The sequence below is a fragment of the Apus apus genome, chromosome 3 (assembly GCF_020740795.1).
Source record: "Apus apus isolate bApuApu2 chromosome 3, bApuApu2.pri.cur, whole genome shotgun sequence".
NCBI lineage: Eukaryota > Metazoa > Chordata > Aves > Apodiformes > Apodidae > Apus > Apus apus.
The window spans coordinates 51,632,263-51,646,901 of record NC_067284.1 but is presented as its reverse complement, the minus strand read 5'-3'; the positions used below and the strand labels follow the sequence as shown (position 1 = coordinate 51,646,901).

The 14,639-nt window shown below is 35.6% G+C and overlaps 1 protein-coding gene across 6 annotated transcripts in view; it reads left to right on the top strand.

Moving 5' to 3' along the window:
- Positions 1–14,639, top strand: part of KIF16B (kinesin family member 16B) — a 138,122-nt gene that overhangs the window by 58,915 nt on the left and 64,568 nt on the right. For 4 of the 6 annotated variants that reach the window (XR_007888883.1, XM_051613296.1, XM_051613298.1 and 1 more), the window contains exons 13-19: positions 1,876–1,995; positions 2,526–2,577; positions 3,797–3,934; positions 6,905–6,987; positions 7,189–7,277; positions 13,972–14,004; positions 14,350–14,403. Coding sequence is in view for 5 of the 6 variants with exons in the window: in XM_051613296.1 (XP_051469256.1) it covers positions 1,876–1,995; positions 2,526–2,577; positions 3,797–3,934; positions 6,905–6,987; positions 7,189–7,277; positions 13,972–14,004; positions 14,350–14,403 (569 nt within the window). In the remaining variant the exon portion in view is untranslated. The remainder of the gene's footprint in view (positions 1–1,875; positions 1,996–2,525; positions 2,578–3,796; positions 3,935–6,904; positions 6,988–7,188; positions 7,278–13,971; positions 14,005–14,349; positions 14,404–14,639) is intronic. The other 2 variants (XM_051613297.1, XM_051613295.1) reach the window with 1 other exon arrangement.

Here is a 14,639-nt window from a genome sequence, read left to right as displayed (position 1 = left end):
AAGATAAGGGTTTAGAAACTTGATGAATTTGTGTTCTTTAATTTTAGACCTGAATAAATAAGCAGCACATCTCTTTTAAATCACAGTTGCACATGCTTTATTTATGTATATAGTAAAAATGGGTTAAATGTTAAAAGACTGGAAAATGAAAGAATCTTTTTTTTTTCTTCTTTATTTGTGAGATATTTTTCTCACTCAGTGAGACACCTTGGGATATGTATTTTTAACTTGGGATGTTGGCAAATGCTTAGTAATGCTGGGGGGGGGGGGGGAAGTTCAGCTCTTAATGTTTTATCAGTTCCATTGGATCAAAGGTGCCAGCAGTTGTGTAAATGGCCACCAGTCCTCAGTGTTTTAAGTCTTCAACTCATCTTATGAGAACATTATAAATTATGTGTAACTGTAGGTGCCACTCAATAAATATTTAATATGTGATAGGTATTTTGGACTGAAATTACTTTTTCACTCGAACAATTATTTTTATTTTATTTTGATTTTATGAGGTGCCACTTAGAATAGCAAGGAATAGCTGGGTGCAGTTTAAATGTCAGGGAGATGCAGGACAACATGAGTCACAGCTTTTTGCTTTCTTCCTGAAAACCAAAGAGCTTCTTAATTCATTCATGACCAGAGCAGGATTTCCTAGTTTTGTTTTGGAGTGTCTTTTTGTATGTTGTGTCATTATCTTATCTGCCCAGGTGCATATATACTTAGGGTTTTTTTAAGCAGTATCAATGTTGATGACATTTGTACTTTGCAGGGAAATGAGATATTGGATCTGTTTTCTTCTAGCAGATTTGTCAAGTTGCTGTACTTGGGAGAATACATGTAACAATCTATCTGTCTTTTCTTACAGTGTACTGTCTTGGTTGTCTCTGGCAAAGGCAATCAGATGAATTGGAAAAGGAGTAGTCATGCTGCTGTCAGAAAATATATATGCTGTGTTTATTAACACCTGGAGAAAACTGTGAGCCTTATAATACACAGAAGTGCTGACGTTGCCTGTCCTTGGGTTGTCAGTCTTCCTTGGCTCCTAAGGGCTTAGCTGTTCTACCTAGAACAACATCTTCATTTTGACAGGCAGTGTGTGTACACATTCACAGTCTGTGTTGCCATTATCCTCCAAGCCTAGAAGCCAGTAGGACTGGGTTTCAACTTGAAAAATAAACTTTATAAATACTAAAACATATTTCAAAGCTATAGTTAATTTTTTATTTCTTGCATAGACTGTCTGATCAGTACATCACGTATTTTATCCAAGGTTGAAGTCTCTGACTTGTCCTGCTGAATGATGCTTCATCCTAGAGGTGGCTGTACAATGTTGACCAAAGGAATTTTGAAGAATTGAAATTATATGCTGCGAAAATTTCCTATGCTTAGCAGTTGTTGTGCTATTGCTTAGCTTACACTGGATGATGTTGTAACTGCTTAAGCTTACTGAGTTCTCAGATGTCTGGAATTTTGTTGTACAAGGTTCGATTTATTTAATTGATTACCGAAGAGTTTCCAGTTTTCTATTCTTCAGCTATACTGAATTCTGAGGAATTTTAAATTCTCCTTACCATTATGCAAGGTGGTATGTAGCTTGCTTTCAGACAACGCTACTTTGTTATGCTCTGATTGATCTTCCTTATCTGGTATAATTCAGCTGTTTGTTGGGTTTCTTTCAATTAACACCTTCACAGATTGCCTGAACAGTAAGCTTGGAATGCACAATGGAAGTAGAACAATTACACTGAAAATGTAAAAAAAATATTTTTAAAAATGCTTTTTTGGGGGTGATATTACAGAGAAGAAGTTACGTTAAATGTGGTTTTGAAAGAGAAGGGAGAGTGGTATTTCTTGCGTATTCTAATAGACTTTTGTCCTTTACAGGAACAAACTTTGGCTCTGAGGAAAGAAGGGATAGGTGTTGTGTTAGATTCTGAACTGCCTCATCTCATTGGCATTGATGATGACCTTCTGAGTACTGGTATCATCTTGTACCACTTGAAGGTAAATACACATCTGTGTTTCCATAGCCTTTTTATATGCCTTGTGATTTTTTCAGTAGACAAATTGAAGTATTAGTTTGCTATCTAAATATAGTGCTCATTACTTTTCTCTGCTGTAGTAAGAAAAGCTCTTACGAGGTTGCAACTGATTCAGTTAAAATATCTATTACTTTACTTTTTAGGTTTATCCCAAAGGTCAACTGGTTAACCAGATATAGGTGTTTAATATTCCTACCAATGTATATTGGTTTTTCATTCATCTCATTGTAAAGCTTGCCTTGAAATCCAAATCTAGATTGTCTCAAAGCTACAAAGATGGTTCTGTGCTGGGCAACTGAAAGCTGAATTTGCCAATAATGTTGCATAATAATGACTGTGAAAGCGTTCTAAAAATGCTACCTGATTATTTTTCAATGTATGTTTAAACATATTTGGTTCAGATTACTCTGAGAAAATGAAAGGATAACATATCTTTGTGAGGGAGGAAGGGCAATTGCAACTGAAAATAATGTATGTTTCTCTCTTAATTAGGAGGGCCAAACATATGTTGGTAGAGAAGATGCTGTGACAGAACAAGATATTGGTAGGGAATCTGGCATTTATTTACATTCTTTTTTTCAGTTGTTTTTCCTGTTCTTCCTGTTTTTCCTGTTCCAATATGTGAACAAATCTTCATACTTTTCTTCCTTTTTCAGTTGGTTGTCTGTATGTTCGTGCATGTTTTAATTTTTAAAACATTTGAGAGCTGTATTACGTGGGATTTGCTTTGGAGAGCATGACTTCAAGAGTAGCTGGTGGGCTTAAAATTTATTCATACAGTTGCTACTAATTTATTTCTTGCTTCCCTTGAAATAGTATGCTGAAAAATACTATCCTATTTAATACAGCACCTGTCAAAATTACTGCACATTCTCTTAACCTTTGCATAATGACAGTGTTGTTATACCTAAAGCAGTCTTTGGACTTTAGATTTGAGTTGAAGAATATTCTGGAAGTTGGTAAAAAGGAGGTAGGCAGCTTCTACTGATTTGCTTATTTACTTCTTATCAGAGCAACTAATTGCCAGTCCTATACTGTCCTGTTGCTTAAAGACAGTTTCATTAAATAAATATCATCCTTTAATTCTCAGGGGAGAGACCGAGAGTCAAATAACTTAGTTTTTTATATTTTTGTGGGTCAAAAGATGCCTGGCTTAAAATTTTTATATTAATTTCATAAAACTAACAAACTTGCATGGTTTTATGATATTAAATGATACAGTAGAAGTAATCATACATTAGTTGAAGAATTGACAGTAGCATGATTGATTGATAAAAGGACTGGATATCATAGAACATAAGAATCTTATTTCAGCCGTCCTTGTTAGTCAACAAGCACAGATTAGATCCTGTCTTTTCAGATATAAGCATGGTTGCTTTAAGGTCAGGAAACTTCATTATTTCCTAGAAACTGGTAAAAAAACCTTTGTCTCTATAAATACATAAATTCTACTTTTGTGTTTGGTATCAGAAGGAAGGAAGAATTTACTAATCTGGGGCTAAAACACAGAAGGAAAGACCATTACACCAAAAAAAGACCCAAGCAGCCAAGCCCTTGGCCTCTTCCCACTACAGTAAAACAATAAATAATATCAATGTTTTAAGGCATGCAGGATGTGATGAAGGAAGGAAAAAAACATTGTCCAGAATAAAGAGAAAAGATGCTGTCAAATATGTGGTACAATGTGTCCTAAATAAATTAATACCAGCATGCTAGCCTTACTAGATATTAAGAGACTAATTATGTTATTTCTTTCTATTTAGTTCTTCATGGTCTTGATTTGGAAAGTGAGCATTGCATCTTTGAAAATCTCAACGGTACTGTGAATCTAATACCACTGAATGGAGCACAGTGTTCTGTGAATGGAATTCAGATTACAGAGGCCACACACCTAAACCAAGGTATTACCCAGTTTAATGTCATTCTGGATACAGCATCTTCTTTTTTGTCTGGCAACAGCACTGAAAAAATCTGTGTGCATATAAAGAGATTATTATTTAATTAATTTTAATTCCATTCTTCTCGGCTGCAGCTGAAAATGATCAGGAGAGCTATGGAGGTTTTGTTCTGTCCAAGAATTTGCCATGTGCTGAAAAGAAAGAGAATTCCTTAGTAATTTAAGCCACTTGATTCTCTTCAGTATGAATTGATAGTTAGCATTTGATTTCATCCAAAGTTTATACATAAAATGAGCTCCATGCCAGATTGCTTAGGTTGCTGTGATGTTAAGAAAAAGAATACTGGTCTCTGTAGGACTGAAATAATGTCAGAGACACCTCCTCCTGCTCCTCAAGCTTTATTTAAATGTTTCCATTCATCATTAATAACTGTTTATTTGAAAATATGTTTTTAGACTGTTATGGAGTTTAAGGAAAACCTAAAAGAGGCATAGTAATTAATTACCACTTCCTTCTCCAGATTACTTCCAGCATTTGTGAATTCTGGCTAATGTGGCCTTTTTGTGTACATTTAACTTACTAAATTTTTTTTTTATTCTTAAGAACATATGGTAGGATTTCTAGAGGTAACTGAATTACTATTCACAGTTAAGAGTTTGTCCTTTACCTTAAATTTATCCTCAGCTTAAACCAAGTTTTCTGTTTCTTAGGCCAAGCTGCCAACTCTTCTGTACTTAAGCTGACCTCCCACAGTTTGTTTTTATAGTTTGCTAATTAAAATAAAAAATAATTTAAAAACTAAAAAGTGACTTATAGAAGTTGGTAAGATCTTAATTGTAGATGCCTTTGTTTGCATAGTTCCAAAATATTGCTCTGTGTAGGTCAGAGATGCTTGATGACATTTCAGCAGGCATTCTTTTATATATGTATGTATTTTTTTTCCTATGCACTCTGGTCATTTATATGTTGGAGTCAACCAGTTAAGTAGCGAGATCAGAGCTCCACAAATGATAAAGCCTTTTTTGTTTAGTTTTTCTTGTTATTCTTAGTACTATCAGTGTGTTTGACAAACCCTTTTTCTTTGCCATTTAACATTCAAGGAGAATAAGAATTGTTGCCTACAGTAAATAAATGGAAAGCAAACCCCATAGCAAATCCAGTTATGTTTCCAAGACATTTATACTGCACTTTCTCAATGAGAGCTGCTCTATACAACAACAGACAGGCTTGGTGCTTAGGACATATTTGACTACATGCTTTTGTCCTGACCTTTTTTTCCTAAGGAGGCTTTGATGTTGATGCTTACCAAAGTTTCTGCCAAATGGGAATTAAGTTTCTAGAGTTTTTCTCTAGTAACAGAATAATACAGAAATGATCATAGGATTCAGAGAAGTGCTAAAAGAGAAACCTAGGAGTTCATATGATCTGTCATCTGACTGTAGTGTGCTTGCTGTTAAGCCTCTCTCTCCTTTTTTCTTTTAAATTCATTAAGTTAGGAGCACATTTATATCTGTATTAATTCTGAAATTTTAATTAAAGTTTCTTCCACCTAGTAAAGTAGTAAAAAAAGTTGAAGTATTTTTATCTTCATTTGAAAGTAACTGAAGGTATTTTGTAGAAATCCTCACTGTCACAAAATCCCCCTCCGGGCAGTCAGCAAGAGTGGAACAGATAAATGTTTGGGACAACTGTGAGCATATGAAGCAGTGGTAGAGTAAAAACAGTTTTAGTCCTTTCACTACAGCAGTCATGACTGTCAGGGATCCCCTTTGATCTGCTTACAGAAAATTACACCCAGCACACTTCTTGAAGAGGTCAAAAGGACTTTGCAGTACAAACCTACATACAGCTTTCTGAAAGGTAATTCTTTGTAAGGTTAGACTGAGGTAAGCTGTTCTTATGGTCCAAGATTGAGGTATTGTGAAGGCAGCAAGAAGCCATGTCATGACTATTATGCTTTTGGTGTCTATTTGCCAAGGCTGGATGACCTTGTTTGGGTTGATACTCATAATTTAACTAGTTTTAAGAGGAGCATTCCTTACTAAGGACAGCATTTCATTCTCATATGGTAAAAATTTGTTTGTAGTGACCAGTCTAAGTGCATTTTTTTCATACTGTGGATGTAATGGAATCCTTTTTTAAAAATTCCTTACACAGACTGAGAGGTAAATGCTTGATTCTGTAATGGTTAACTTGGAAGACTTCCATGTTATGACAGTAGTGAGACATCACTGACAATATACCTCTTATTATGAAAGTATTAATCTTGGTGCCATTGTCTTTAAAATATGGTAAGAATTGCCCAGAATCTCATTATTTGTGACTTGCACCTTAACTGATTAAATCAAATAATGGATGTGCACTGAGCAATATGAATTATTCAATGCAAGAGAAAATAGCTATTGGGTAGACAAGTCTAATAATCTTGTTCTGAGTGATGATAAACTTCAGTGTTGTTCCACACAGAGAAGAAAAGAATAAGTGAAAAGTACAAATTTTAAGGAGATCTGGAGCTTTCAGTGTACGTGCATTAAAACCTGACTGCGATCAGTAATGGATGGACAAGTTTGTTTTTAGTCACATTTATGGTTGTTCCCAATGTATCTGGTACCTCCTGGTGGCTTTGAGAGTCTCACTGTTGAAAAGTGCATCAGTCAAACTGGGCAACTGCTTCCTCTGCCTGTGTTTGTTCTTTAGCTAAACTTTATGAACATGACTGTATGCATGAACACGTGGTGGCTTTATTTTGTGGTTGTTTTTTTTTTTTTTAATTTGGAAGAGTGAGGAATAAACTATATGCATCAGTTAGTCTAACTGTGTGCATTGTTACACACTTGGATTGTCAAAATGCATTTTCATTTTGTTCTTGCTTAATGGAAGTCTCTGCTTACATATTGTGTGTCTGAAAAATTGGTTGGCATTTTCAGGTACCATATGTTGTCAGTGAATGGTGTGTGGTTTTTTTCTCATCAGGTGCTGTTATATTACTCGGGAGAACCAATATGTTTCGCTTTAACCACCCCAAAGAAGCTGCTAAGCTAAGGGAAAAAAGAAAGGTGAGGTTAAATAAGTGTTTGGGAAAATTTAAACCTTTTCACAATTTTCTTGTTAATATAGTCCTACCTTGATTGTTGTAGAATACTTTTTAAAATTTGCTTCACATACAGTAGTTAAATGTTTTATTTCATGAAATACAGTAAGAGTTTGTAAGCACATCAGTATTTGTCTAATGCATTTATTTTATGGTCTGTTGTTAGAGTGGACTGCTGCCTTCCTTCAGCTTGTCTATGACAGATCTTTCAAAATCTTGTGAGAACCTGTCAGCAGTTATGCTTTATAATCCAGGGTGAGTATATTGTAGAATGTGGTTATTAAAGTTGCAGCCATTCTTCATTTTAGTTGTTTGAATGGTCCACATGGCAGTAATAGAAAATATTTTGTTCTCAGGTTAAGAGTATATGCTTTTTAAGTGACGGGCCTCTCAATGAAGCCACAACTTTTCAGAAAGGTTATTTGAACTAGTCCATGCCAGCAAATGGGGTGAGGAGACAATGAGGAAGTTTCCATCCTGCTTAGAACTTGTTTTCTCCTGGGATTTCTCTGCTTAAATGCAAGACAAGTAACTGCACCGGCAAATAACCACACTGAAAGAAACAAAAAGAAAGTTGTAGTAGCTGGAGTCTGGGAAACATTTGCATTATAACCAAGGCAGTTGAACACAATAATGACACAGCATATTATATGTTTATGCTTTTTTCAGAATTTCAAGTTAACTATTTTTCCTGTGAAAAATGCATTGTAAACTGAAAATTAAGGTTTCTTGACTTCGTATAATACCAATAGAAGCATAAAAAGGCTGGGAAATTAATGTCTTATATTCTGACCTATAGAGCTCTTAGTAGGTGGCCAAGTTAGGATGTGGAGAACAGTTTTATTATACAGTTAGAATAACATAGGCTGCTTATTGTAGGGAAGCTGTTTTTAATGTTTTTACCAGTGTTCTTCAAGTGACTTACAGAGAATTGATGGAGTTTTGTTCTTTTTTTTTTTTTTTTTTTAATAGCTAGTGCCTGTGTTTTGAATTGAGTGTGAGATGGGGCACTTTAACCATCAAAGTTTTGAAAAATAGGCCGTAAATTGAATTACAGGCTTGGATAGTGTAGCTCTATTCCTGAGTTTTACTGTGGGATTGCTCTTTATCCATTAGAACTTGGGAAGATTGGACAAGTAATAACTTAAACAATGTCTTAAATACAGTGAATATGTGTAATAACACTGCTTCAAATGTGATTGATAATCTTTTGCTACTGAACTACCTACAGAAATCTCAAGATAGTGAGGTAGTTGTTCATAAATTTACGTCTTTTTTCAGAGATGAAAGAGAAGGTCAAAAAAGTATATGTATTTTTAAAAATTTCTTTAGCTTCTCAGATAGTTTGACCTAAAAACTTCTGGTGGCAGTTGCTAGTATTGTATTTTTTGTAGGCTGGGGAAAGTTCCCAGCTATTCTTTGTTACCTCTGGTTATTGATTAGCTACCATGGGCTTCTCCTCCTACCCCCAGCTAATAATGTTACTCTGCTCCAATAGTGTTATGAATGATTGTGTTACACTGCACAGTGCTGACCTTGACTTTGCAGTCAGCATAGAGTAGGACAGATTGTTTAAGCATTGCCTCACTTCTAATCTTTCAGGTTTGTCATAAAATATAACGACATGGGCAAGGCCCAGTTGAAGGTAGGCTGAAGAATGATTCCCTGCCCAAGGAGTTCATACTGTCTTCAGATAATGGCAGATTGTGTCTTATAGAGAGGATTGTGTGACCCTTAAAACAAAAAAAGAAAAAGAAAAGTCTGGAGAGTTACTTGATTCTCTATGCTGGAGTAGATTACAGCAAATTCTTCTTTTTCTTCTATATGTTTTGTAGAATATAGCTTCTTTTTTCCTGGTTGGTTCTTCAAACATCTTGCCGCCTTTTCCTGGAAGTCATACAGTATGAGTAACAACATTATCAATGTATGCAGCAATTTATAGAAACACTACCATTTTCCCCCATCTAACATTTCTTGTAACTTCTATTTTGCTTTCTTGGGTGTGGCTGCGAGAGCACCAGTGCGGTTGAAATTGAGGATAGGATTAGGTGAAATACTCTTCATATTCCTGAATGCTTTCTTGCCTGTGTTTTGTTAAGCTATAAACTATGAGCAGAGGGTTAATTATTGATTTTCTCCTGCTAGTCTGCATTCAGTTAGTCTTTGTGAACTGGCTTGCAGGAATAGATATTTTGTCCTGCTTAATTTGTAAACTCAAGAAAGGATTATGCTTAACGTTTACAGTACAGGAGAAATGCAGGTCTGCATGACTGTCACTTGTTTGTGAGCAATAGAACCTGCCTGAGGTTGTTCCATAGTCACTGTTATGTACACTTTCTTTTTTCTAAGCAAGGAAGCTCATGGTTGCATATTCATAGTTAAAACTCATACCCCTATCTGTAGATGCTTTAACTTTTTTTAAAACAATAAATGCCATATCTAGTAATACACATTACCTATGAAGTGCAGAGGTGGATGTTGTCCTAGAGCAATGATAATAATAATAATAATAATAATAATAATAATAATAATAATAATAATAATAATAATAATAATAATAATAATAATAATAATAATAAAAACAAACCCAGGGCAAAAAATCCCTCAAATATTAGTTTTTATTGCTTTTATGAATGCTGCAAAGAGAAGGTAGGCTCTGAAGTTTGCACTGCAGTTTAACTGAGCCTTGGTCTTATAAATCAGTAAAGGAAAGCCTTGTCCATAGTTGATGCATCCTTATGGACAGCAATTTGACAAGGGCAGCTTTGCAGCTTAGGCTATGGTTGCATGACAATTTAAAATTTATGTTGATGCTAACTCCATTTTCTCTCTATTTCCTCCTTCATGGCAGCACTGGGGTTTTTCTGATCATGTGGTGAGCTTGTCCCTAAGAGTTAATCCTGCAGGAAGTGCTACTTTAAGGGGAACAGGTGTCTGGGGTAAAGGCACAGTTAAAGAAAAGAATGTGTTCTGAATAAAGCAGGCCCCAAGCATTTAGGCTTCAGTAATAAGAAAAGCCAATGGCATTGTATTTGTAAACGATAAATGGCTTTCAGAATGCTTGAGCTCTGTACTTCCAGCTAGAAATGCTGCTTAGCAGGTGCAGTGCTGCAGTGGTTATTCTTCCCAGTGGTGACTGTCTTTTCAGCCTGGGTAAAATATTCAATGTCTCATCTCTGGGTATCAAAGGCAGGTAATTACACCCAAAGCTTTAGGTGGGGGTGAGCATCTTGCTTCCTAGAAACGTACAGATGGAAAAAATGTCCTACACTAAATCTGGCTAGTAATTTATTTATTTATTTATTTATTTATTTATTTATTTAAGTTGGGAGCAACGTAGAACGTGGTCCTTTGATATGACCCTTTATCGTATCAGTTTCTCATACCATAATGATACACTGCCCATGAGCAGTGTAGATGTTGATTCAGTAGCTGTCCATCTGGGGGTTTTGTGTGTGACTTTTGTAGCCAACTAGCATTCTATCTGTTGTTAATGTAGTGCTTTCAACACCACTTTTTCTTCCAGTTTTCAGTATTGGTAATATAAAGGCTGGCAGCTAATTTTCCAATTTCTAGGTTGCAATAAACAGCTGGTAAGATCTAGTATCTTTAGCAATCAATGGCAGAAGTGCCTGGGGGATATTTACGTTCAGTGGTTGTGAAAGCAGATAAATGATGTGTCTTGTGTACTGTATCTGTATCTTTCCCATGTGAAAATCAGTGTTATCTTCAATTGTGTTTTCAGATGGGTGGCCTTTGTGAGGGATTTTTGTTGTGTGTAGGCTTTTTGTTGTTGGTTTCCCATATGTGGAGATAGTTGCATAAAATTTCAGCTTAACATATAAAATTCTTTGTTCTGCTTGTTCCCAGTCTTTGTTTTTAATCTGGTGTCATGCAACACTGCTTCAGATAATAAGCTTTCGATAAAATAGAATTTTGCACATAGATTTATGCTGAAGATTTCATTTGTGGACCTTTTGTAAACTACATTATACTGTAACTCTAAACCCACTCATGAGAAACCTTGATCTTGTAATGGATTTAGCTTGGGTTTTTTTGTTTTGTGTTTTTCAAATTAATCTTGTAAATTGGGCTGCTGAGCAGCATTGTAACATCTTTGTAGTCCTGCCAGTACTCAGTCTTTCCTAACAGATGTAATATCAGATCGCACTTTTGTGCTGTGTAAATTAAGCTATTGTAGTACTGTGCTAGTAGAACTGACTTCCTTTCTCTGCAGCTTATCTACATTGCTCTTATCAGTAGATATGCCACGTTTTTCAGGAAAATGGTGTCTATTTAATATAGCACTGATCAGATTAGGTTCCTTTGTGGTAGATCTACAAAAGAGGAAAGAGTAGATTCTAGTCTTTAATATCTGTGTGTTTCTTTTTTAATTTCAAGCTAATATTTTCCCCTTTTCACTGTAGTGCTCACATTAATAAAGGGAGTAGAGGTTATGTGAAAAAGATTTTTTTTATTACAGGTAGACTAAACTGGAAAACATCATGTTTGTATTTGTGCTTTGTAAAGCTGGCAGAGATTTGTTAGAGCCAGTGATTATTTTTATTTTATTTTATTTTTTTTCCTCAGGGTTTTTTTTACTAGTTATAAAAACAAAGTTTCTGCAGTCATTGACATCCTGTCCTGCCTCCCCAGATTCTCTCCTGCCTCCCCAGATTCTCTCCTGCCTCCCCAGATTCTCTCCTGCCTCCCCAGATTCTCTCCTGCCTCCCCAGATTCTCTCCTGCCTCCCCAGATTCTCTCCTGCCTCCCCAGATTCTCTCCTGCCTCCCCAGATTCTCTCCTGCCTCCCCAGATTCTCTCCTGCCTCCCCAGATTCTCTCCTGCCTCCCCAGATTCTCTCCTGTCCTAAGTTCATAACCTGTTTTAAGCAAATACTGCTCAGGTAATGGTCTCAAAAGTGCTGAATTCCTAAATGTATAGAGAAAATAAGCAGCCGGCTAGGGGAGACAGGCATCATTATTACTCCTGCAGAAATAAGGGCTGCAACATGAGCGCCTTTGATAGAGAATAGAGGCACTGTGAGTAACCCCATGATAGGAGAGCCTTCAGTGGAGCTCGCACCTACTTAGGCACCACTGAAGCTAAGTAGCAGCAAAACACCAGACTGCATTACCCTCCACTTCATAGGAGCATTTACTTATGTATAATGCATTAAACCTGCATTTTTTAAAAGAGCTTAGTGTAGCGTGTGGAAGCTGTTGATTGGGGTGTTGATGGTGATCCATATGTGGCTTTGGGAAACAGCCATTTTCGCTGAAGAATAACCATTTCTGCATAGTTCATTCCTCCTTCCAGAACAACCTTTTGAGCACTACCAGCTTCATTTCAGTGTAAGGCAAAGCTGGTTGTTGTGACACCGCTGTTGAAGGTATTAGAGACACTTCATCAAAGAGAAAACCAGAGTTTTCTCTACTGACCTTCTTTTACATCAGACTAGTTGCTATGATGGCTCATTTTCCATGTGTCAGATCTCAGTCAAAAGCTAGTTAAGATTTTAATGCATATATAAAAATGTTTGCCAAATTATGTGTTTTATCGGACAGTCAAAATATCAAAAGGTTTTTGCTCTGGGTTTTGCACATTATGTTAGCTTATCTGAAACATTCTGCTTCATTATGGCTTAACCAGGCACGGGAATACTTGTAAATCATCTTTGCCAGCTGTCTGAGCAAAGATGGTCTGCATCTGACAGCACCCAACGGGTGCCTGCGTTTCCATAAACCGCAGCTATATTCCCTGGGATCTGTATTACTTGGGACTGAAGTAATGAGATAGTGCCCATCCTAGACATACTCTTAATGAAAATGTAAAGGGGCTCTTGGTGGGACATTTACATGAAGGCTCTGGATGTCTGGAGTTGTGTTAAAAAAATAAATAAATCTATGTTTCCTGATCTCTTAGGTGTTGTACAGTTATTTTTTTTAATTTATGAGAAATAAGGAAAAATGCACTATGTTAAACTAGTCTTTTTCCAGTATTTCAGTAGTTTAAAAAATACTTCTTGAGCCTGTAGGAATCAAGCTTCATTCAAACTACTTTATAAACATTAGATTATTGGTGTATTTTTTGCACATATGCAAGGGCAGTTCCTTTTTGTCACAGGCATTTGTATTTATTTAGAAAGAAATACTAAATGTATCTTATTTTTAAAAAAACTTGTCTGTGTAATTGTGGTCGTAAACTGGTGTTCCTCATACTTGAAGGTAATTTGCGGTGCAGTCTTGGATTTTCTTCAATGCTTATGAACTACCTCACTAACCAGCAACCCTATTAAGCAGTAACAGGCCTGAAATAACTGTGTATTTGGTTGAATATTTCAGTCCACATATAGTTTCTCTACACTTTAAAATGTGTAGAAAAACTTTACTCAGAAGAATTGTCTTTAAAAATACAAGTCTTTAAAAGGCAATTAAAATAAATTAGGTACAACTGTAATAAGAACTGATGTTTAAAACAGCATTAAATACTCTCCTGTAATTATTCAGAACCATAGCAAATTAAATACATGGTCAAAATAGTTTAGATAAATGAGATTGTACTTGAACGTTTCTAGGAATTTGAGGTTTTTTTAACCCCACTGGTTACATCATAGCAATGTGGTTGGGTTTTCTTCTTGGGAGGAAAAGGAAGAACTACAGTCATGCCAAAGCATACTCTTACATCTCTTTCCCTTCTCAGAAGCGGCCAAGTTAATAAACCATAGGATAATGAGCATTGATTAACTACCGTTGGCAGTTGAAAATCATATTTAGAAAGAACAGTTATTTAATTTTTTTCTGAATAGTAATGTGATGAATGTTCTATGAATCTAACCTGTAATAAAACAAACTGTTGTTGACTTTAAAATATTCTGAACTGCTAATATGTGTTTTCTATCAATTCCTTTCTCATTTGATCGCTCTGTTTCCCCTGCCTCCCATGGCAGTCTTTTCCCTGTAAAAGGACCGATCTGTTTAAGGTAGAGAAATTCAATTTCTATGTATTGATTGCCACGTTCAGATGTAGTTAACTTGCAGAGGTTATGCTAATCATTTATCTGTCTTGTTTAACTTTTCTTTTTAAATAGCTTTTTTCCCCAGAAATTAATTTACTTTTCTGTTTGTGCTTGCATCAGACAGCATGATGTCTAATTTGTCACCCTAATGAAGGAGATTTTTTCTGTTGTAGCAAATAGTTTTATAAAACTTTTGATTTGTGCCATTGTTACAGTCTTCTAAACAGACACTGAATTGCATTTCATCTTCCTGTTCTTTTGTGATACTGGGAAATAACCTTTTTTACTGTTTTCCTGTTTTTAAATCAGACTAGAGTTTGAGAGGCAGCAACGAGAGGAGCTTGAAAAATTAGAAAGTAAAAGGTAATGTTATTTTCTGTGGTCTTCACATATGTATATATAGATACATGTTGTAGACTTAAATCATTAATTTGGAAGCACAGTGTTAACTCAGCAAGCAGAGGATCCTGATATAAATGGTTTTATTTTTTTGGTCTTTTATTAATATTTTGGTTATTTTCTTGATTGAGAACAGATAAACAAGCTGAATTGTAGCTAACTGTGATATTTAGCAAGGAAAATTCCAAACACAAAGTTAT